Source organism: Bufo gargarizans, chromosome 4 (assembly GCF_014858855.1).
Source record: "Bufo gargarizans isolate SCDJY-AF-19 chromosome 4, ASM1485885v1, whole genome shotgun sequence".
NCBI classification, from domain to species: Eukaryota; Metazoa; Chordata; class Amphibia; order Anura; family Bufonidae; genus Bufo; species Bufo gargarizans.
In genome coordinates, this window is record NC_058083.1 from 218,110,551 (window position 1) to 218,136,036 (window position 25,486).

The 25,486-nt window shown below is 44.3% G+C and overlaps 1 protein-coding gene across 1 annotated transcript in view; it reads right to left on the reverse strand.

Annotated features, from left to right (window-relative positions):
- The window catches only part of EPHB3 (EPH receptor B3), a 38,186-nt gene extending 22,261 nt beyond the window's left edge, over positions 1-15,925 (reverse strand). Inside the window, exon 1 of the mRNA XM_044288674.1 lies at positions 15,558-15,925. Within this exon, the coding sequence (XP_044144609.1) occupies positions 15,558-15,621 (64 nt within the window). The 5' untranslated portion in view covers positions 15,622-15,925. The remainder of the gene's footprint in view (positions 1-15,557) is intronic.
- Between the last annotated feature and the right edge of the window lie 9,561 nt (positions 15,926-25,486).

A 25,486-nucleotide genomic window follows, 5' to 3' on the forward strand; every position in this document is an offset into this window, starting at 1 on the left:
CAGGAATCCAATTGTTTGTATTTAAATATAATTGGACCATTTATCACTAGAAACGTATGCAAATGACAGTATATTTATCTGTCGAGGGACCTAAACAACGAGGCACAACATTAGCATTTTATTGATGGGGATGTATGCGGTAAACGCAGATCTATTGACCCATGATATTCCAGCAGATCGGCTCTGCGTTAGGGCTTGTTCACACGACTGTGTGAAGCCCGTGCTGTGGACCGCAAATTGCAGTCCGCAATGCACGGGCACCTTCCGTAGGGAAGTCGCATTGGGGATCTCAGACCCATTCATTTGAATGGGTCTGCGATCCGCCCGTTCCGCAAAAAGAACTTGTTCTATCTTTTTGCAGTGTGGAGTCATGGAACAGAACCCCCGTTCCGTGCTTCCGTCCCGCATCTCCAGATTTGCAGACCCACTGAAGTGAATGGGTCCGCATCAGTGATGCGGAATGCGCACGGAACGGTGCCCGTGTATTGCGGGTCTGCAATACGGCAACGGGCAGCACATGTTTGTGTGAATGAGCCCTTACTGCATCAAGGAATCCGCCAGTCTTTCTGCAGCGTCAAGAGCAGATCCAATCAATTGCCATGGCCAACTGGTCACACTCCCTTTCGTAGATACAGGCCGGCACGAATGCATGCGTTACATAGCAGCTAAGAAAAATTCACAATTTAGAAATAATGTGGGCAGCAAAATAGGTCATCTGCTCTATCAAACTGGTTTGCCATTTTAATTTTTTTTTTCTTCAGCACATTGAATAATATCTTATTTTACAGTCTTGAAATATTGAACCTGGCAAAATAATTTTCCATTATTCATTCCAAAGTGACTGCAATACAGCTTAGCCTACCCCTGGCAATTTATCACAATATCTAAAAGACTACTTCCTGACAAAGCATGGCAAGTATGTATTTTCTGCTAGATGCTGCAGAGGTACACGGCTGTAATCGAAAAAGGGGAATTAAACGTTTTGCGGCTCTCTTCATGTCATGCTTTGGCGAAAAAATGCATTAGTTACAGGGATCAGCAACCGCCAGCACTGCAGCTGTTCAGAAACTACAACTCCCAGAATGCTTTTCTCAGTTATGTGGGATTTAGAACAGCCAAGCATGTTTACATGCTGGGAGTTGTAGTTTCACAGCAGCTGGGGTGCCAAAGGTTGGTAATCCCTACATTGGTATATAGTCAGATTATGTTTTGTGATTTTTTATTTTATTTTAGATGGACCTTAAAGAATACTTTTCAAAATGTATGCCATATGTCTGGATCCATCTGTACATTAAATGGCTTTTCCAAGATTCTGCTATTGATAGGTCATCAATATTAGAACAGCGGGGGGACCAGCCGATCGGCTGTTTGAAGAGGCCGCAGTGCTCTGTTGAGAGTCACCGCCTCCTCGCAGCTTACCAAGCACAGTGTCATTTATTGGATAGTAGCTCAGCCCCATTCACTTGTATGGGACTGGTCTGCACCTAGGTCGTGATGTCACTGGCCCAGGAATAGGCCGTGGCACTAACCGGAGTGAAGAGGCCTCTTCAAACAGCTGATTGGTGGGGGTGCCAGGAGTCAGACTTCCACCAATCTGATACTGATGACTTATCCTGAGGGTAGGCCATCAATATCAAAACCTCAGACAACCCATTTAAAGTGCTATAGGGTAAATACTAAAGGGAAGTACTTGGCAGAGCAGAATAGAAATACAGACTTCACCGTTCAGTTATTTAAAATTAATTTGTAACCAGCTTTAAACACGTCACCCATATGGTAGATCGAAACATTTTCCACCAATCAGATGAACAATCCAATACTTAAGGATTGGGAAGGAACGTTTGTCCGTTCACCCCATTACTGCACCATGTAAACCTGTTCCTGTTGTCAATCACCCAACAAACAAGCTCTTTTGTGTGGCATTAAATAAAAGTGTTTGTCGGCAACACATTACCCCGTATATATAGGGGATGGGCTGCCAACAAATGAAAACTGTATGGTGATGAATTGTTTGTCTGCATACTAATGATAAAAGGTGCATTGGACACTCTGTATTGCCGATTGGCGCTCGTTTATGGACTAAAGGAAGGGGACCCTAAGACAAGACTTTACCACGTAACAGATCACCCTCTTATTGTAGAGGTGGGGGTCACTCTATGGAGACTCCCTTCACAGATCAGTCGTTATTGCAAGTGGAGGTAGACAATAAATCTATTTTGCCTGCGGCATCGGTAAGGGGCAGGTCCCAAAGCTCTACAGCGTAAAGTGCATGGTAGATGAATTTCCAAAAGAAGCACTGACTGATGTAGCAAGTTGAGCGGCGCTCATATATATTCATTTTCACTAGCCAATCATCAGGAGGGCTTTGAAAGATTGTTAGTCCAATGCCTACACTGTTTATCGGTAGTATTTCCCCACTTACACATTACAAAATCATAATTTCATGCCCAACAGCAAACAACCGTTTTCTCTTTTACTGGGTGTTCCTACAAGGGGCAATGCTCATCTGCCCCCGTGAGAGGGCCTGGAAGCAGACTACCTCCTTAAAAAGGTGGTCTCATATCAGACAATGTGGGTATATCACTAGAATATGCCCACATTGTCTGATAGGTGCGAGTCTCACCACTGGGACCCGCACCTAGATAGAGAATGAAGCCCCAAGCGCTGGCTCGGCTATTTCCGTTGGGCCCATGGAAGCACGATGCGCTCCCGTTCACTTCTATGGGAGAGCACTTGGTGGTCAGACCGGAGTCCTCCAGCCACTTTGCAGGGCTCCGTTTAGGAGATTGGTGCAGGTCCCACACCTATAAGACAACGGGGGCATATCCTAGCGATATGCTCCCATTGTCGGAGATGAAACAACCCCATTAAGCTGGCCATAGCCAAAGATTCTGAGTAAATTATTTTTGCACCAAAAGACTGGGGGGTTATTTATCAAAACTGATGCAAAGGAAAACTGGCTTAGTTGCTCATAGCAACCACTCAGCAACTAAGGGCACTTTTACACTAGCGTTATTCTTTTCCGGCATCGAGTTCCGTCCTAGGGGCTCTATACCAGAAAAGAACTGATCAGTTTTATCCTAATGCATTCTGAATAGAGAGCAAACCCTTCAGGGTGTCTTCAGTTCAGTCTTTTTGACTTTTCAGGATGGAGATAATACCACAGCATTTTTTCCCATTGATATGCATTAATGCTGGATCCGGCCCCGAGTGTTCCGGCAAAATGGATCAAGCTCAGACCGCAAAAAATGTGAAAATAAATAAATGCCGGATCTGTTTTTCCGGATGACACCGGAGAGACGGATCCGGCATTTCAATGCATTTGTCATACGGATCAGGATCCTGATCCATCCGACAAATGCCATCAGCTTGCATACGTTTTGACGGTTCCGGCAGGCAGTTACGGCGACGGAACTGCCTGCCGAAATCCTCAGTCGCAAGTGTGAAAGTACCCTAAGCCAGCTTTCCTTTGAATCAGTTTGATAAATCTCCCCCAGAATACTGGATACATTTCTGTCAAGGATTTCTGGTGGAAAACAAAACTGGATCCGCAGCATATACTACAACAGTAAAAGAAGGCTATAGCTTCAGCTGAAAAATGGTGGTAAATCTGTTAAGTAAACATTCTGGAGGCAACTAGACCCATCCAAAACACCACATCAATGCTCATCAGCGCAGACACCACTGAGATCGTTCATGAAAACAGCTCTGAACGTGGAAGAGGCTTTGTATACAGCAGTTCAAGCTTCGACTCAATACATCTGAGGAAGGAGGAGGCAAAAGGAGTAGAAAGGTTGTAACAGAACCATCTCCACACTGAATTATTTATACATCTCATGTCCGATAGAAACCTACACACTCACTTTCAATATGAAAGTGTTTCCGACACATACACACCAACTTTCCCTCACACATTTCATATCTAATACACAGCAAATGCCAATATAGAAATCATTTGTATTTGTGATTCAATGTATTAGGGTAACACCCAAAGCATCACAACTGTAGGAATGGAATATAAAAATGACTTAGCTCATATAGTAACTAGAGAGATGAGCGAATTTCATATTTTGAAATTCGTTCACACTTCGTTTGGTGGCAATAGGTGGACTTCTACTAGGACTAAATTAATTATTGAATGCCTCTAAAGGCATTCCGTTATGCGTTCCTTCATAGAATTGCGTTATGGTCCGTGGTAACGGAATCCATAACGCAATTCACCTTTTACCACCAAACGAAGTGTGAACGAATTTCATAAGCGGAAATTTGCTGCTCATCTCTAATAGTAACAGGGTGGCAGACAACAGAAGTAGAACATCTCAAAGCATCTAATAAAGTTGAGCACCACAGCGGCGCTGGGAAGCCACAACTAGTCTGTCTAAGGCAGGGAGAAGAAAGCACCAATGTATTGGAACAGTTTTGTACAGGGATTCTTTATTAGCATTACATTACACAAGTGTTGCCAAACTACAATGAGAGGATTACAAAGGGTTTGGTTCGGAACAGGAGGTGGTGGGGGAAGGGGGAGCCAAGAACGTTCTCATATCTTATTTCTGGTATTGTGGCAGGTCTTGCTGCTAATTCTACAGCTTTTTTCGCTCTTTCCCAGGCAGTAAACCTTGGTTTTCCTAGGTACAATGTGGTGGGAAGTGATTTTTATGACTCGCATCGATTCTGAGGCCGTGCACTCCCCTTAGCACTAAGTTTTTACAATACAGACGGAAGCGAGCCTCTGCCTTTATGCCCCTGCTGTCACAATACACACTTTCACTCTTATGAAGGCTTCAAATTGGGCGTGTTAGCAACATTTTTTTAAGGTGGTGGCCAAGATCCGGTATTATGGGACTGTTTGTCCGCGTCTTTGGTGCGTGACAAGACTGTTCTCTTTTTCTGTGTGTGCTGGATCTATACACTTGTGGCGTAGATTCGTGTTCTCCTGCCTGATCTTTCGCTACTAGGTTTATCCGGTGGGTTTTGTGAACTATGATTTTACGTACTTCTCAACTTTTTACAAGTTTCATACAAGCCAAGTTGCACACAAGCCTTACCAGGTGTCACCAGGGCATTACCTCCAGACTTCAGAGCTCCTTAGAAATGCATCAAGAAACCATAAGGGGAAGTGACCCATAAAAACAAAAACGTAAAAATAAAATAAAATAAAAAGTGTAAAAGTAAAGTATCTTCAAACCTTCTTCTTCAAAGGCCAATGTCTTTCTGGCTCCTTCACTGTTATCATGAGGTTACTTTCTAACCTTTAAGTAAATTTAAAATAACGATTCTCAAGTCTCCAGAACGGCTTGTCATATTTTCATTGTCATTCTGGTATAATGCTCCCCTACGCACAGGTAGGCCGTAAAAAAAAGAGAAAAATCGGCAAGACATGAAAGACGTGGTGGGCACCATATAGATCGAGCTATATACAATGTACAGACATACACAAAACACTTTGCCCTGAGAAATATTTCTCTTTACAACATAAGGTTTCGGTGTAATTTCTAACCCTGGCTAAGTTTCAAGTTGGACACATTTTTCTCATTAAAAAGAGAAAAAAAAAAGAATAAAAAGAAAGGCCTGGATTTGGTGCAGATTGCTGTGTAAAACAGGGAAAGCTAATCCTAACACAACCCCCTCCGTCAGACAGTCCCTGGGGATAACCCCCTCCCTACAGGACAGCTCAGCTTAGAAAAGGGCCCCTGTTGAGGGGGAGGTGTAAGCACACATGTACAAGCTTTTCCAGGCCTATATTAGAAAATGTATCACTTATTAGCTGCCCTTTGCCATGCAAAAACGGCTCGGGGGGGGTTGTGAAGTCCAATGATATGGGGACAGATTAAGGTTTCAGCATTGACCAATACATTTTGCATTGTTTGTCTCAAATATTACAATTTTTTTTATGTAAAAAAAGTTGTGACCACTTGATGTCTGAAAACAATTAAGGCTATAAACTCAATGGCTCAAGAAAAAGTAAAAAAAATAAAAGTAAAGTAAATTAAAACACTTCCACTTATAAGCAATGAGTCCCACATTACACAGCCTGTACGGCGTTCAGTGGGTGCAACTTTACGTTTTATGTATTCAGCCTGTAGCAATTCATTTTTTACCAAATTTTTGCAGTTATGTTACATCGGCCATTATAAATCCTGCATTGAGTTGCCATGGTAACCATCCGGGCATTGTGCCAAGACGAACTTTGATACTTGTTGTATCATATTGTCGTTACATTATTCTGGGCAAAGGGCCAGGACACAGAATGACGGACAGAAGATCGATGTCATCTAGCAGTCTATGACTGGCAAAGAGCGCAGACCTACTTAAACGCTACGCCATGTGCATGTGACACCGTATGTAACGGGCAGGAGATACGAAAAATGAATATACCATTGTCATATAGTTAAGTGCCAATGGATGAAAAGCGGTAGAGGTTGTCGATTTTTTTTTTTTTTTTTTTTTGGGGGGGGGGGGGGGGGGGAGTGAAAAACAGGTTAAAGATTCTGCAAACGGAAACAATTCAGACATGAAGTGAAGTGATGACCATGTTAATCCAAAAGGGGCTCTCTGGGAATAACAAATAAAGTTTATAGTAGCGAGAACACCAAGTTCTGACACCTCACAATACACGCCGTCAAGCGACGAGATCCTCCAGACACTACAGGCACTCCTTTGTTTGTTTACATGGAGCACATCCAAGGACAAGAAATCCTCATCTATGGATCTACATATAGTATATTTCACAGCGATAATCCGCAAAAGCAAAATCCACATCACATTGCGGATTTTGCTACGGTTTCCAGTCTATGGATCTGCCGCAGAGTCCGCCATGTGCACTGCAAAGGGTGAAAGCCACAGCAGATGTGGATGAGATTTTAAGTTTTTTAAACTCCACTTCGTTGCTAGTGTATACACTGGATTTTCTACAAGCAATTCTGCTGCGGAAAATATGCAGCATTTATGTGGCAAAAGCCATCCGAGTTATATGTGGATTCTGCAGCGGATTCCAAGGTGGAAATTCACAGCATAAATTAACATGCCGCAGGTTTAAAATCTGTACCGTATGTCAGTTCAAGCTCTGGATTATTTTTTTTCCCCCCAGCGTGTGGATAAAAAAGTAAATCTCATCCGCATTGCCGATATTGAAAAACGCTGCAAATTTGACACACACAAAATTACGCCACATGTGGGTGTACCCTAAAGCCTCATTCACACGCCCGTGAGCAGATTGTTAGTGATGTATCTGTGAAGGATCTGTGTTGGGTCAGTTTTTTGCTGTCCGTGTTTCACCAACACGGAGTAGCTGAAAAATAAATTTTAAAAGCATCTCTTCTTAATGATCCGTGAAACACGGATGCAACACAGATGGCATACGTGATTTTCACAGACCCAAAGACTATGATGGGTGTGATGGATCTATGAACACGGACAAAATAGAGCATGCATCCGTGCTAAAAACTGACCCACGGACCGTGCTAAAAACACTGATGTGTGAATACACACATTGAAATGAATGGGGACGTGTGCTGTCCGTGGAGAACGCGTACAGCACCCATCCGTGGAACACCGACGTGTGAATGAGGCTTAAGGCTACCTGCACACGTTGAGGATTCAGCTTTTTTGTTCCTGTGCAAAAATCACAGCGTAGTGTCCGAAATTAGATAAATCTCATGTACACTTTGCATATATTTTCCATGTGGAAAGTGACCTGCTACGCACGTTTCTGCAGATTTCAACCTTTGCAAATCCACAACAAAAATTCAGTTTGAAAACCCGCACCCGTGTGCAGGTAGCCTAGAAGCTTCAGAGCCCTTTGACCATGTACTATTCAGGGCTCAGGCAGAGAATGTGGTTGGCATTGTCCGCTTTCTCTAGAAACCTCTGTTTGTCCTGTCACTGTATCATCCTGCACACTGGTCACTTGCATTGTGTGCTCGCGGGTTAGCGCTGCGTCTATTCATCTCGTGATAATATGATACCATGATGACAAATTACACACAGAACGGCTGCCAATAGCTGGATCCGGTTAGAAGGTCACTAATACGCCAGGTTTTCTGAAATACTATGGGAAGGGCATTTGATACATGGGAATTTAAGTTTGTGTCTACTGGCCATTCCATGCAGGTAGTTTTAGGTTAATAACCATATAGAAAACCTTTCATTTATCAGAGGTTCGGCCTCGGCCTCATGCACACGGCCGTTTTGCGGCCGTTCCGTGCATTGGGGACCGCAATTGTGGTCCCCATTGCACGGGCAACATCCGTGCAGCAGGCCGGACCCATTCAACTTGAGTGGGTCCATGGTATGTCATTTTTGCGGTGCGGAACCACGGAAAGAAAACACCACGGAAGCACTCTGTAGTGCTCCCGGTGTTCCGTGACTCTGTTCCGCGTCTACGGAATTGCGAACCTATTCGAGTGAATAGGTCCACAACCGTGATGCGGGTGCAAACAGCCGGCGGCCGTGGATTGCCGACCCGCCGTTTGCATCAGACCTTACACTAATAGTATGTTCACGTGTCAAATTTGGATATTGCAAATACTACCAGACCCACAGCAAAAATCCAAAATGGACACTTGGGATTTCTGGTGTAGGAGTGCAGTTCAAGGTGTTGTGGATCAGTCCCTTTAATTGGGATTAGGGCTTGTTCACATGGCCGCTACACCTCTGCTAATCATTTCCATTGTACAACAGAGCATGACGGACCCCATGGACTATAACTAGGGGCCATTGGGTTTCCATCATTTGATAGGACAAAATAGTGCAGCTCATACCTAAGGGAGCATTCACACGACTGTGTTGGTTTTGCGGTCCGCGGTTCTGTATGTCTTCAGTTATCTTTCCGTTCCGTAAGTCCGTATACGGATGTGGTGCTTCCGTGTGTCATCCGTTTTTCACGGTTCGCAAAAAACTGAAATGGGGTTTCCTAGAATGTTTTCAGTCCAGAGGTCCGCAAAAAACTGATGACATACGGATGCATTTCCGTGTGCTATCCGTTTTTTTTTTTTTTTTTTTTTTTTTACAGACCCAATTACTTTCTATAGGGCCACAGACCCAAAGAAATGAATGGGTCCGTGCATTGTCCGCAAAAGCTGCGGAACGGACACGGAATAAAAACACGATCATGTAAATGCTCCCTAAGGGAGCTCCCGACAAAGACGTTAACACACCCTTATACGCATCGGTGCCAATTCGCCCGCCTTTTCATACGGAATCCACAAGAATACGTAGAATTCTGTAGCACAAAGTTCACACCAGCAATATGCAATACTTCTGAATCCCTCTAGAATATGGCACGCCCAATTTTTTTTTTTTACTCACTCAGATTACATAAAGTTACAATACAAAGTTGTAGAATTTAATAGTTGTCATATGGTCCATGCACCCTATACTAGGTGCCCTAACACCCCAAGCTTTCTGCATAAAATCAGTACGGACACAAGTAAAAACGACTGCAGAGCCTAAATGCTATGGATAGAAAACGCCCGCAGACAATGGCTACCCCACTGTGAATGTTAAGTTCACAAATTCTAATTGACTAACGTGTAACACCTGGCCCCGCAATATTTTATATGCAAATCAATGCCCCATACAAATGCTCAGAGGGGAGAGAAAACAGCAAGACAAAGTAAAACCAAATGGTGGAGAAGCACAGTTCAGGGACCAACGTGCATGCATACATACATATGACTAGGTGAGCAGACCGGTGGGGAATAATCACAAGTACAGTAAGCAAACAACACACATATCTGACCCAGCATTCCTCCTAGGACTAAAGTGGTTTAGCTCTAGATTTGAGAAAACAGATTATTCACAAATTCCAATGAGGTAAACCTCAAACTGCCCAAACCAGAAGAGAGAAGAAGGGTGTGATCAGCACACAAAACTTCATGGTCCCGATGCAGTAAAAACATAGGAAAGGCAGCCTGTACAAGCTGCCCCGAAAGCAAACACACAGGACCATCTGTAAGTCTAGACATGCACAATGGGTTTCTGGTTTCAAGAGGTATCATTGACATTGATCCTATGTACACAGGAAATGGAAGGGTTAATAAAGGCTCACGAAAAAGCCATACCAGGGGCGGAATCAGGAATCCGCATTTTTAAAGGTATCATCATTGCACATTTCTGACACACACCAATTCAAAATGTTATCTACTGTTATCTTTATATGTCAGGTGATGGATACCAGAAGTTCTCCTTCATAAAGTCTACAAAAAAAGCGAAGAGCAAGGCCTCATGCACACGACCGTTGTTCCGGTTCGCATCAGAGCCGCAGTTTTTGCAGCTCGGGTGCGGACCCGGTTAACTTCAATGGGGCCGCAAAAGATGCGAACAGCACTCCGTGTGCTGCCGGCATCCGCTGCTCCATTCTGTGGCCCCGTAAAAAAAATATAAACATGTCCTATTCTTGTCCGTTTTGCAGACAAGAATAGGCATTTCTACAATGGGCCGCCTGTGCGGAAGGCACACAGACGGCTTCCGTGTTTTGCGGATCCGCAAAAAACGGAACAGTCGTGTGCATGAGGCCTAAGGGCTCATGTACACAAACGTATTTTTGCATCCGACCTGCATTTTGTGTGGCTGAGATGCGGACCTGTTCACTAAAATGGAGCTGCAGAAGATGCGGACAGCACACGCATGTCCGTTCCACAACCAAGCAAAAAATAGAACACGTCCTATTCTTGTCTGCATTACGGACCACAAGAGGACTGTTCTATTATGGGCCGGATGTTTCGTTCCGCAAAACGCGGAAGGCATGCGGCCGGTATGCGTGTTTTGTAGACCGCAAAAACGGCTGCGCCGTGTGAAAGAGCCCTAAGGTGGTGAATAAGGCTCTTTATCACTATTGTGGGATATTGGAGCACATTTTCAGCCGAGCAAAACAGTGGAATGCTACAAACCGGTTTTCCAATAAGCTTAAACCTGAGAATAAATGGTTAACAGAAAAAGGAGGCAGGCGAGGCTTGTATTTTACACGGATGTGTACGATAACTCATACAGTAACAAAAAATCCAAAAGCAAATTGAATATTTTTTTTTTTTTGTAAAAAAAAAAAAAAAAAAAGTCTTCCACAATACACAGAAAACATTAAACTAAAGCAATAAACAGCTCCCAAAACATCAACCGAATGGGCAAAGCCCGAGCACCATTGCAAACCAACACCGCAGGAATGTGAAAACATCCCCCAAGGCACATGTAGTGCAGTCAACATCCCAACAAGGAGCGTCCCCGCCATCTGTGGGAGAACGCACAAAAGTAATAAACTGTCCATAGAGAGGTGAACACACAGGAATCAAGGGGGCGTAAAAACTTACGGCCCACCTGTGTTTCTATCCTTCTCACTCGTCCACAAACAGACCTAGAAGGGCAGACATAACAAACCCTGGCGAGCGTCTTCCAGACGGAGTATATGTGGGCACATTGAATTTTGGGAGATTATCACTTCTCGCCCTTATGAGGTGATGAATTTCTAATGGACCAGCTAAAGCAAAAATGAGAGACACCAGTAAGGCTCTGACTTACGAATAGGTCTGCCCCAAAAGTCAGTTTAAGAATTGGCGCAAAGCTTAGTGAAAAGAAGTGGGCAATTTCCTGATGTATACCTCCAACCTTCTACTGTATGCCACCTATAGGGGTTCTAATGGGACATACAATGGACATATATAATAGGAGTGGGTTCTCTCTTCTTCCTGGGGAGGGGGGTTACGAAGACAGTGAAAATGCAGCCTCCGAATATGATCTAATTAAATCTCCATTACCACACCGGAGATCTATCAAAAGTGACTGTATTTAGGAGCCAGCGAAATGGCACAAATTGCATCAGATTTATCAAAGCGAGGCACATGGCAATGTGACACGACGAAACTGGTGCAACTCGTTATGTGTCATTATGCACCAACTTGTACTTCATTGATACATTTGCCAAATTTTCACACCCCTTTTTCAAACCGCCAAAGGAGGCATGAACAGAGTTGGAACTAATTGGCCACATGCGGTGTACTCTATTTTTACACTTTGCTTAGTTAATCTCTAACAGGGTGTGTTTGCTCTAGGTGTGGATTTTCTTCACATTTAGACCCCAAAAATAATGAAAATACAATGGAAACCCCCCCTTGTAAGGGCTCAACACGGATACCGTACAAGAATAGGACATGTTCTATAATTTTGTGGACGGCATGGAACGGATGCGTGGATGCGGTCTGCATCTTTTGCAGCGCAATTGAAGTGAATGGGTCACATCCGACCTGCAAAAAGTTCTGATCAAATTCGGACTACAAATACGTTAGTGTGCGTGAGCTCTAATGCTATACTGATAATGATCCCTTATGCCCATAGACACATCACAGATTTATACAAACTCCACACTGCTATAATACAGCGCCCTTCTAGTACTAGGGGGCTCTGCAGTGCCCCCCCCTTTTCTGCCTCCATACAGTCTCATTCAGATGCCTGTAAGGGGGCTATTTTGTAGAGTTTTTATTACGGCCACAAAACCCTGACTCCTCCTGGACCAAACCTTAAAAGGTGATCCAAGTTTGGTTCACTTGAGCCACGTAAAGTCCATGTATCGAGGCCATTACATAGATCCAAAAACGCAGCCACCTTATGACCATCTGAATGTGACAGAAAGCAAAAAAAAGCTGTTTTTACATTTAATTCCATGATTGATGAATACACAGGGCTCATTCAGAAAACAGAGCTCCAACTGGACCACGGAGGAAAAAACAAACAAAAACGGACGCACAGGGATGTCCTCTCACGCACCCATTCACCAGAATGGCTGAGGCTTGCGGGAAGAGTAGACCCAAATGGTGCATACTGCAAGGCCTGATGGTGAATTGGCCCATGACTTCAATCTAGGCGCCGTCCGCTCTACAATCAGACTTGTGTGAATGAGCCCTATAGCTAAAAAGGTTGTGATTCATTGCTCATTAACCCTTAGGGGTTTACTACACGTCGATCTTCGGATGCTGACATACAAATAAATGGGTTCACAGCGCAACTCGTACCTTTTGCTGCAACCGCAGAATCACAAAAGAAAATCCAATGGTGCTGGAACTTTTGTGATTCTGGGGTCTTGCCATGTGAGCGTTGCGCTGTAAAACCACATTCATTTCTATGCTAGCACTGCGATCTTTAGGCACTCTAGCTGTTCCGCAACCAAGATCGCCATGTAGCCTAACCGTTAAATAAAAAATTAAAAATAAAAAATTGGGTAAAAACAATAAAACAAGTGCATAAACTAAAAAAAGCCATCTTCATATTTTTGGGAATTCTTAAAAAAATGTATTCTATAAGCAGGAAACGCAAGTGTGAATGATCCCCACCAAGGGGTTAGCAGTGCACGAGGCGTGGTACACAAGTCAATGAATTCTGTGCTCTGTTACATTGCCAGGAGGATTACCGTAATTATATCGGACACAAATGAATCTGTTCCTCCTTTGTCTTTCCTCTGTATTTATTGAATTGTATTGTTTAGTACCTGTTGCCAAAACACGGTGAAGGCAGCCATTTTGGAGGGCTGACCCAATACCCCTCTAGTTCCTGCTAAACTGGGTAAAACCAGACCGGCCGACTTCCCTATATGTACCGCACAGCATATGGTATAACATGGTCATGGGGCTTGTAGAAAGTAATGATTTGACTGTACAGGAGCCGGTCATGTAACTTTATGGGGAACCAGATTGCTGTCTTAAACTGATTTTTGGGTCCACCTCTAACTGGGAATTGAGATCAGCAACCCAAACCTAAAAAAAAAAAAATTCAAAGAAGAATATTTCAGTACAAAGCATTTAGTAAAATCCAACCCGCGGCAGTCCTTTCAACAGGGACCTGCTTTGTCATGTTCCCTGCAGAGCCTTCTCTCATCTAGTCCTCACTTCTCCGTCATACAAAACAGATTTAGACAATGTAAATGATGAGAATGACAGGTCAACCGGCTCCTTAAAAAAAGGAATGCGAGGTCACATGACCAGGCACTTCACCTGGACAACTCCCAGGGGTCTTCTAACGACTGTGAAGAATAGAAGGAGGTGACAGTACACTGCCCCAACCTTCATATTAAGGCTACATGCACACGATCCGTATGCCATCCGTTTTGTTTTTTGCAGGTCCATTGCAACAATGCCTAAAACGGACAAGAATAGGACATGTTCTATATTTTTTTTGCGGGGCTACAGAACGGACATAATGACGCACGGTGTGCTGTCCGCATTTTTTGGGGACTCATTAAAATAAGTGGGTCCGCATCCTATCCGCAAAAAACAAACAAACAAAGGAACGGACACAGAAACAAACAACGTTCGTGTGCATGTAGCCTAACACACATTGTCCAGTAACCAATACAAAAGGAGGAAACACCCGATTATTCCTTCATTTAAGTTAACAGCCAAAATTATCAGCTTATGCAAAGCAGTGATCCAAATGGGCAGATAATGGGCTTTCATCACACCTCGCATTCCCTAGAGGTGTCTCAAGTGGAAATGGTCACCAACTGTTTTCTTAACTTTAACCGCACCCTGCCCTTATCAGGCATCCAAATGGATAAGACAAGAAAGATTGAAGACCAGGCTTCTGCCAAGAAAGCAACACAAAAGATGGAATGGCCAGAAGAAAATCTAACTTTAACAAGCAATGAAGGAAAACACTGATCAATCACGTCCAATGGAGGCCTTCAACGCCTTCCAGACAATGCATGACCCCAACTGGAGGAGAAACAGTAGATAATAGCCAGGAACATCCATCTACCTGATGTTATCACTCTAACTACAGGTTCCTCTACCAAAAGAAATACCATCCTTGTCAGCCTTATGGCAAATACTGCATATGTTAGGAGACATCTGGATCTGATCATCAATGGTCAGGATCTCAGACATCTAGTAGGTTTTCAGTCTCTTGGGGATGTGTCCACCCCTAGTGCACTTGAACCTTATGGAGTCCTAGGTTCAAACCTGACCGAGGACAACATCTACATGGAGTTTGTATGTTCTCCCCATGTTTGCCAGGGTTTCCTCCCTCACTCCAAAGACATACCGATAGGCAATCTAGATTGTGAGCTCCACAAGTGATGATAATGTCTGGAAAAGGCTGCAGAATAGGTCGGCGCTATATAAGCACCTAAAATAAAGGTGTCTGGAGACCACCACCAAATAACACCCCCGATCAATGTAAGAACGCTGAGCCTTGCATGCGCCATAGTGAGCTAGTCCAGCCATTGTGCTGATTTTGGCCCAAATCAGGGGTGAAGCTTCACATCTGAAAACCCTGATCTAGTTCCACATGAACAAAGAGAAATTGGCCGCACAGATCTGGAGATAGCAGCAGCTGCAGACACTCACAGGATCAAAGGTGGGGAACTTCTAACTCTGCCGGTTCCCCCATCACTCATTCCACCAGTTCCATAATTACTGGGGGACCAATTAGACCTGCAAGCAGTGTGCTCCAACCTGTGGCTGCTGGGACTTGTAGTGCTAGCCACAGGTGTGCCAGGACCACCACGTCCCGTATTAGGGAGGCTGAGCACGTAGTGTGCAGAGCACAGTCACGCGTCCAGTCCCGCATCTCACCTTCCAGTCCTCCGACACCCGCCACCAGCAGCAGCAGCAGCACGGAGCCCGCCAGCCCCAGCATGTCTGGGTGACCCGCACACACGACACCCGCTAGTAGAAGATCCGAGTCACCGCTCTCTGTATCCAGCGGGTATATCCAGACGGGTGTAGCAAGATCCTCGCGGGTGTACGCGGCTCTCTTTGTTCCCCCTCTCTGCGGGCGTACGCCGAAAACTATAGCTTCCCCGGGGTACACTCGTGCCACTCTGGACCCCCGCGGGTGTTTACAGTCTCGTGGGCCCCCCCGCGGGTGTACTTCGGGTAACTCCCGACCTCACACTGGCGAATCCCGCACTGCAGCCACAGCTCAGTCTGGGGGAGGGGGCGCGTCAGTCACTCTGCTGGCTCCGCCCACATGCCCTGTCAGCAGTCACCTCTCCTATTGCTAGTCTGCTACCAGCAGCGGCTTCACCCATCTCTACGAAGCACACGTGGGGAGCAGGGCGAGGTGGGCGTGACTTAGTAAAAAAAGATGAATTGACTTGGGCGGTCCGTGATGCGCCTTGGCCCCGCCCCTTATTTCTATTGGCCGGTCTCTCTGTTGCCATGGTGACATATTGGAAATTGTCACTTAGTACAGAGGTCCAGCTGCAGACAGTGACCTCTTGTGGCCACGCACGCCATGGCAGGTAAGAGGTGAAAGGAAGAAATCAAGGATGGAGAGCAGGAAATGGCAAAGGGATAATGAAAAGTGTGGGGATCATTAAAGGCAATCTATCATCGCGCTCGTTTGACTACAACTTCTGGAGCATATTTCCTTTTGACTCCATTCTTAGACGTTCTGTCATGATGTAAGGCGCTCTAGTTTAGTTATATGCCTTTCTTACAATTAGATTTCGTTTACTTTCCAAGGAAGAATGTAACTAATTACGTCAATGAAAAAAAAAAAACCTGCAGTGTGCAAATGTGTGTATGAGAGTAAACCTTCTGTGCATACAGGATGCCAGAATGTGACCACCTGGGAGCAGGACCTCATGAGGCTGCATCCTGGATTTACAGGCGAGAAGAAGCGGGCTATAAACCGCCAAGAATACATCGGATTCCATTTTGTATGTGTATTACTGGGCCATGCAGTGTTCAGGGACACTATCACATCGGAGCCCTGGGGTAATACCATTAGAGTTCCCCCATAACAACGCTTTCTCTGTCAGTGATTTTGAGCCAAAAACCGGTGCAGACCTTTCCCTTACACCTTATGTCTGTGGAGGCTCCAGTCCTGGTTTTGGCTCACAATCACTGACCAAATCAATGATGTGTGAATGAGGCATTAGCTGTCAATCACTGACCAAACACTGACATGTGATGTGAATAAAGTCTCATTCACAAGTCAGTGATTTCCATCCAGGACTGGAGCCTCCACAGACATAAGGTATAAGGGAAAGATCCGCTCCTGTTCTGTGTTTAGAGCCACACCTGGTTTTAGCTCAAAATCACTGACCGAACACTGATGTGTGAATGAGGCTTTAGTTCTTACCTGGGTCAGGCTTGATTCTCAAGCTGCCAAAATGTACTTACCTGGAGTTCCATGCTTTGGAGATGTGTGGGGTTCTCCTGGTCTTCTTCCTTAGGCCTCTTGCACATGAACGTTGTGCATCTGTTCCGTACATTTGGGACCTCAATTTACGGTCCCTAATGCATGGGCAACTTCTGTGCGGCTGCCGGGACGGATCGAGACCCATTCAACCTGAATGGGTCCGTAATCCATCCGCACTGCAAAAAAATAGAACAAGTTCTATTTTTTTTGCGGTGCGGAGGCACGGACAGAAGCACCACGGAAGCACTCTTTAGTGCTTCCGTGGGGTTCCGATCCGTGCTTCCGTTCCACATCTCCGTGATTGCGGACGCATTCAAGTGAATGGGTCCACATACATGATGCGGAGTGCACACGGGCCGGTGCCCGTGTATTGTGGACCCCCCGTATGCGGGCTGCAATACGGCCACGGGTACACAATGTTCGTGTGCAAGAGGCCTTAGACCACTTTTACTGGTCAGTAGTTGGTCAGTGTTTGGAATCAGTGGAGCCTCCAATGGAGAGATTTGCTCCTCGTCTGTGTTCTGGCTTACAAATGTCGATGAAATAGACAGTGTGAAAGTGGCCTTCTGCAGAATATGGCATAATCATCTGCTCCATGTTACTGGGGAACCCATTTGCCCACTGCTTTTGGGTTTTGATATTACGGCGTTCACTGTGTATACACTGATGTCCTTATTCTGCAGGTCAGTAGGATTACAGTGATAGTAAACTTGTATAGTTTTTATTTTGTTTTACTACTTTAAAATGAAGTAAATCTAAGGCTACTTTCACACTCGCGTTTGGTGCGGATCTGTCATGGAGCCTCACAAACGTATATGTTCAGATAATACAACCGTCTGCATCCGTTTGTATTATCTGTAACATAGCCAAGACGGATCAGTCATAAACTCCATTGAAAGTCAATGGAGGACGGATCCGGTTTCTATTGTGCCAGATTTTGTCATAGAAAACGGATCCGTCCCCATTGACTTACATTGTGTGCCAGGACGGATCCGTTTGGCTTAGTTTCATCAGATGGAACGGAGACAAACTGATGCATTCTGAGCGGATCCTTTCCCATTCAGAATGCATTAGGGCAAAACTGATCAGTTTTTAACCGCTTTTGAGAGCCCTGAATGGATCTCCCAAACGGAAAGCCAAAACGCCAGTGTGAAAGTAGCCTTAGTTTTCATTGTATTGCCATTTTCTGACAGCCAAAACGTTTTCATATTTCCATCTACAGAGCTGTGTGAGGGCTTGTTTTTTTCGGGCCAAACTGTAGTTTTTATTGGTACCATTTCCCGTGCACACGACCGTATGTATTTTGCAATCCACAAAAAAAAAACGGATGGCATCCGTGTTGCTCCATTTTTTTTTTTTTGCGGATCCATTGTAACAATGCCTGTTACAGACAAGAATAAGAAATGTTCTACTTTATTGCGGAACGGACATGTGGAGAAATGGAAACGTAATGCACACGTACTAATTTCCATTTTGTGGCCACATAAAATGAATGGTTCTGCATATGGGCCACAACAAATGTCACGGAATGGACATGGACAAAAAATACATTCGTGTGCATGAATCCTTATTCAATTTTTGGGCGCGACAAGGTGAATAAATCGTCGAATCGTTGACTTTTTTTTTTTTGTTACAGCCTTTACTGTGAAGGAAAAATATTTTTATATTCTAATAGTTTGGGACACGGCGATACCTGTTAAATTTATTTATTTATATTTTTTATATGTAAAATTAATTTTAATTTATATGTTTTTTTTGTATTTAACTTTCTTCACGGTAACTTTTAGTCCCCTGAGGCTCGCCTGGACATTTTTACTTTCACCACAGTAACTTTGCGTTCCCTTAGGCACACGCCTCGCCATAAATTAGGCGCCTCTTCCGGCAATGCAAATTCCGGTCTTTTGATAAATCTCCCCCTTTGAATCATCTCTGTTTTTCTCTAATTTCTAGTGAATGGACGCTCATATCTGTAAGCATTAAACTCTTTCTTGACAGGAAGTAAGCTTTTTTGATGTATTGTAAATTGCAACCTTCATCAGAGATAAATTTACAGAGGAGCGATCCCACATAACACGGTCCTGATGTGTATCATGACTTTCAGACATCATGGCAGCTATCTCCGGGAATGTGTAAATATCCTACAGTCGGCACATGGAAGAAGTGACATAGGATGACATGAAATAAATATCTGCATAAGAAGAGAATGATACAGGGTACATTCACACGACCGTATAGTTTTATCCGCATCCGTTCTGTATTTTGAAGAATAGATGCGGATCCATTCTTTTTTATGGGTGAATAAAATGTGCGGACAACGTTCAGTATGTTGTCCGTATCCGTGTTTCCGCATTTCTAGTCCGCAAAAATATGAAGCTTGTCCTACTATTGTCCGCGCAGATCGGTCCGCAGCCCCATTCAAGTCAATGGATCTGCAAAATGCGGATGACATACGGAATGGTTTCCATATGTCAACCGTTTTTGCGGATCCGTTTCCGTATTTTTGAAGGCCTTAGGCCTAGTTCACACGAACATTTTTTTTTTTTTGCGAGTGTACGGGCTGTTCTTTTGTGGTCCGTATACGGAACCATTCATTTCAATGGTTCCGCAAAAAAAACGGAATGTACTCCGTATGCATTTGGTTTCCGTATTTCCGTTTTTCCGTTCCATTGAAAGATAGAACATGTCCTATTATTGCTCGCAAATCACATTCCGTGGCACCATTCAGCAAAAAAAAAACTGAACACATACGGAAATGCATCCGTATGTCTTCTGTATCCGTTCCGTTTTTGCGGAACCATCTTTTGAAAATGTTATGCCCAGCTCAATTTTTTCAATGTGATTACTGTATATGCCATACGGAAGAACGGAAACGGAAACACAACGGAAACAAAAAACAACGGATCCGTGAAAAAAGGACCGCAAAAAACTATAAAAGCCATACGTTCGTGTGAACTAGGCCTCAATAATTCATTTTTTTTCTCTCTTTTTTTTTTTTTTTTTTTCCTTCCATTTTTTGCGGACCGTTTTTTGCGGAAGACATATGGAACACAAACGGACATGCAGACACACGGTTCCGTTATTTGCAGACCGCAAAACGGAAAGGATTACACACGGTCATGTGAATGTACTTGGAAAGTGCAAATACTGAATGTTTCCACTCCTGCCGGTCCCTCCCTCCCGATATATAATGCACACATCATATTGTGAGAGTAGAAATGAAGGCACAGCACACAGCTCCCAACAGTATCATAGGCTTTGGATAATGAATTAGAATCCCCGAACAGCACTATCGTCCAGATGCTTCTGAACCGGAGAGTTTGCAGTTGCTCGCTGAGTCATTAAATGCTGGTCATTAGATCATTTCATATACATTTGGCAGTATGTAGAGGTATAATCATACTGCAAGCTGATTTCAAATTTCAAAGGAAGTTCAATAATATACAGGGATGTCTTGGACTTTCCAATGTTGCACAAACTTTTTTTTGTTTTTTGGAACTACTTTTGATTTTGTATTTTCACTCCAATATGACATCCTAGTTTTTTTTTTGCCATTCAGTGGGGAAAAAAAGTTATGAAACCCTCGGCAGTGACTCAGGAGCCAGTTTAGGCGTGATCTGCTGGCCTGGGGCTACAGTGACAGTGCTTCCTTCTTCTCCTGGGATACTCTAATAAGTACTTTTGACATAGAGGTGACCCCTCTAGGAATGATAGGATGTCATTGTCCTCCTAGACATATGGTGTTAAGATGTTAAATGATGGTGCACAAGCAGTTTAGTGCCGGTCAGTTATCTTTACTTGCCAACACGTGAGTGATGTATTTTGCGTATCGGAAGGCCAGATAACCTCAGAACAGTAACTGTTTGCTGAAGATTCCAGGTCAATGGGCAAATTTGACAGAAGATTAGAGCAGTAGATGTCTCTTCAAATGACACCTCCTGGAACACAGTAATTGTATTGCCGGAAAAAAAGGACAGTCCAAAGACACGACTGGAGGGTATTTATGGAAATTAGCACAAGAAGAGTATCTTTGCCCATAGAGCTATAAGACCTCATGCACCCGACCGTATCTATTTTGAGATCCTCAAACCGCAGATGCGCAGAATATGGATGCAGTTCTTGTTGCTTGCGCATTTTTTTGTGGACCCATTGACTTAAATGCGTTCGCAGTCTGCACTTTGAGGACAGGTATAGGACATATTCTAACTCTTTGCGGAAGAGGCATATGGATATCATCCGTGTGATTTCCACATCCATAAGTCCGTTCTGCCAAAGATAGACTATGGGGGTCATTTACTAATCTGAAATACGCCTAAGTTAGGTGTATTTCTGGTGCAGATGGGGCACAGTGGTCAGTTGTGCCGCCATCTGCAACTTTTCCCCAGCCACACCAGGTCCTAAATTGTGGGTGGGGAAGGGGACAGGCCGAAAGGCCCGTCTCATGTACCATTTTCTACGCCTGTTTTAGGCATAGAACATGGTCTAAATTTAAGACAGCTCAGAAGCTGTCTTACATTTAGAACTGGCGTATGAGCCGCTGAAGTTATTAAGTGTCTGGCGCCTCTATGTAACTTCAGCAAATCCAACGCCAGCAATGGGCCTTTATTAAGACCGGCGTCTAAAAGGCAGGTCTTAATAAATGTGCCCCTACGTCCGCAAAATGCGGCCCACGGAGAAACTGAAAACAGTGGGTCTGCAAATAAAATTCAAGACTGCAAAACGGATACGTTTATGTGCATGAGATCTAACTTTGCAACAGAGATGAGGGGAGGTTCACGCAATGTCTGAGCTCTACATTTCGGGTGTATGCTAGAAAATGCTCCTAATGGATGCAACTAGTTTGCCTATAGAAATCTAATGGTCAGACGTAGACTGTCCTTTTGGCATACTGTATGTTTGGCTGGTAAACAAGGGGGCGTAGCTATAGGGGGTGCAGAGGTAGCAGTCGCTACCGGGCCCAGGAGCCTGAGGGGGCCCAAAGACCCCTCTGCCACATAAGAAGACACTGGTATTATAGAAAGTGCATGCTGGTCAAGTCATACCTCTGGCTAAATGGAAGGGGTTAGGTCAAGAATTTGGCATGTGGGGGGGGAGGGGGGGTGACGTTTACATTTTTGCCTCAGGCAACACGAAGGCTATGTGTTTCCCTGCCCCTGGCCACAAAGCACTGAGGGAAGGGGGGCCCAAGCTGAGCTCTTGCACCAGGGCCCATGAGCCTTTAGCTAGGCCCTTGCTGGTAAACATTGGTATACTTTTTTTAACTGTATTAAAAAGTGTAATCACCTACAGTCTTCAACATAACTGCATGCTTCAGGAAAGTATATCATGATGTATATGTTTTTTTACAACCCTTAGTCTCTATCCACAGAGATCCCCTAGCAATCATGAAAACAGAAACCCCACAGTCACCTACGTGGATGGAGTGGCGGTATGCCTTTGTGACCACTGCTCCATCCACTTCTATGGAACTGCCGAGAGCTGCATTCAGCAGTCCCAGAACTGACGTTCCTTGGGCCCACAAGAGGAAATGTTTGCGAGGGTCTCCTCTGTGTGTACAGGACATGGGCAGGTCCATGGTAATTTGGTTATTATAAAACATGCAGGACTTATCATCAGTGATATTTAATAGGATATCTAAGGCTAGTTGCACACTAGCTGTTACTGATCCGGCAGGCTGTTCCGACCAGGATCCAGCCAGATGCGGCCAAAATGTTGCCCGGCCCCATTATCTATAATGAGGTCAGGTAGTGATCTGGCCACAATTTGGCAAATATACAGAGAAACGGCCAGACAGACACCGCTGCACGCACATGCTATGCCAGAACAGCCTGCTGGAAGCCTGTGCCGGCAGTGTGAAACAGGCCTAATTCAGACACAGACTGCAAAGTACCCGTGTGGAAGAAAAGTATGTGCCCCCTTGTTATGCCGCAGTAAAATCTATGACCATAATTAACAGTGTTTTCTTCATAAGATGGTACTGGGCCCCTGTGCAGATGCTCAAACTGCACGTATGATATATCCTGTCAGCTCTAATTGACCTTAACCGTCCTGATTTTATTTTCAAGTACAGAAAACTCTTTTTTCTTTTAGAAAGATCTACTTGTTTTTGGTAATATAACTTTTTTTATTTTTTTTTCCTATTTAGGCTGGTTTCACGTAAGCATAATATCCTGGCCACAAGCCAACAAGATGCTTTATTTCAGGTGATCAGACTCTTGGTCAAGCCTGGCCTTTCGGCTGTTACTCAAGTTCAAAAATGTGATACACTAGGGCGAAACGTTGCGTGAATGTGCATCTCTGACAGTCACTTCAGGAAACTGAAGATGGCCATACACATTACACTTTTGTTGGCCGAACCTGTTAAGAATGGCGGGTTCGGCTGCCACGCTAATATGTGTCGGGAGCTTCCAACACTACCCCAACAGATTATATCGGGGGAGACAAAATGAATATTTTCGCCCGATCCTTTTGTTCTCCGGGGAGTTAAGCCAGCACCAAAACTGTCCGCCATCAGCTTTCTCCGCTCTCTCACCATAGAATACACAGACATGTTTGGCGTGTATGGAGAAGCTGGGAGAGATAGCGGACAGCCTAACAATCGTTCGGCCAGCAGCTACTGAATGTATATGGCCAGCTTAAGAAACACAGAGAGGCAGTTGCTGTAATAAAATTGTTAATCACGGGAGTAAAGTGGCCCGGAGAACCATAAAAACAGACAGAATGACTCTAGGATGAGACTGTTGCCCACCCTTGCAGCTTTTATGTGAGCTATGCCTCTCAAGTTCTGTGGTTTCATGATGCAAGTATCAGGCTAGTATACACGTCGTAGCGGTGACTGATGGTTCCCACAGTATATTACAGCAGTGTTCAGTCTGCACAGTGATAGTTTACAGCATGGGTCATGAGATGAGTCAGGTAGACATCACATCACCGGACTTCCTCACACCTGAAGCACAGATACCCTGGGGAAATAACCACGACTGCAGAGAAGTCTTGTCATCGTATCTTTGAATATTTTACTTAGGCATTTAGTTACGTCACCAAAGGCTTCTTCGTGCTCTTATCATATATTATTTCTGTTTGTATGTTTTCAATGCAATTAAAATAGTAATAAAATCTTAGCTGCTTTAAATTGGTGTAAAGCACATAACACACTGCTCATTTTACATGGCCCACCCCAGATTGCACCACGAGCACTGATAGGCGATAAAACATCCATCAGCGCTCGTTTGCACCTGCCTGATTACAGCGGTCGATGCAAATTGAATGAGGGAGAAATGGGTTCTACCACAGTCGTTCCTATGTCATTCTTTTCTATTCATTATAAGCACAAACTCCCTACACAGGAAGACGTGCTGCTGATAAATCGGCCATCTTTCATCCTGATGAACTGTGCCCATCAGCCGCCAAATGAGCATTTGCTTGTTCATTGGCAGATCGGCCGCTCAATTATACAGGACAATTATAGGCGCAAGAATAGGACCTACAATGAAAATCCAAAACTGAATACATACATCCGTGAAAAACACGGGTGTGTGCATTGCCTCTTTGAACTTTAAGGCTCCATTTACACGTCCGTGGATCCGCAAAACACGGACATCGGCTATGTGCGTTCCGCATTTTGTGGACCGCACATCGCCGGCACTTAATAGAAAATGGCTATTCTTATCCGCAATTGCGGACAAGAATAGGACATGTTCTATTTTTTTCGGGAACGGAATTGCGGACCCGGAAGTGCGGGTCCGCAATTGCTGCCCCATAGAAATGAATGGGTCCGCCATTCCATTCCGCCAAATGCTACTTTGACATGTCGAAATTGAACAGGGGAGAAAGCATCAGTAGTGGAGCAGTGGCAGGTTGATAATGTGAGGTTTACTTCTAAATATTAGTGGATGGACAACACCTTTAAGGCTACTTTCACATCTGTGTTTTCCTTTCTGATATTAAGATTCATCACAGGATCTCAAAACCAGAGGAAAACGCTTCCATTTTGTCCCCATTCATTGTCAATGGAGACAAAACTGAACGGAACGGAGTGCACAAGAATGCATTCCATTTTGTTGCGTTCCCATGACGCACACAAAAGCGCTGCAAGCAGCGTTTTTCAGTGCATCATGGGATGCGGAGCAAGACGGATCCGTCATGACTCACAATGTAAGTTAATGGTGGCGGATCTGTTTTCTCGGACACAAAAGAAAGCAGATCCGACGCCCATTGACTTACAATGGTTTTAGTGCCAAATCTGTCTTGGTCATTTTAGAGATAATACAACCGTATCCGTTCATAACAGATGCAGGTGGTTGTATTATCCTAACGGATGCGGTTTTGCTGATCCTTGACATATCTGGAGAATGCG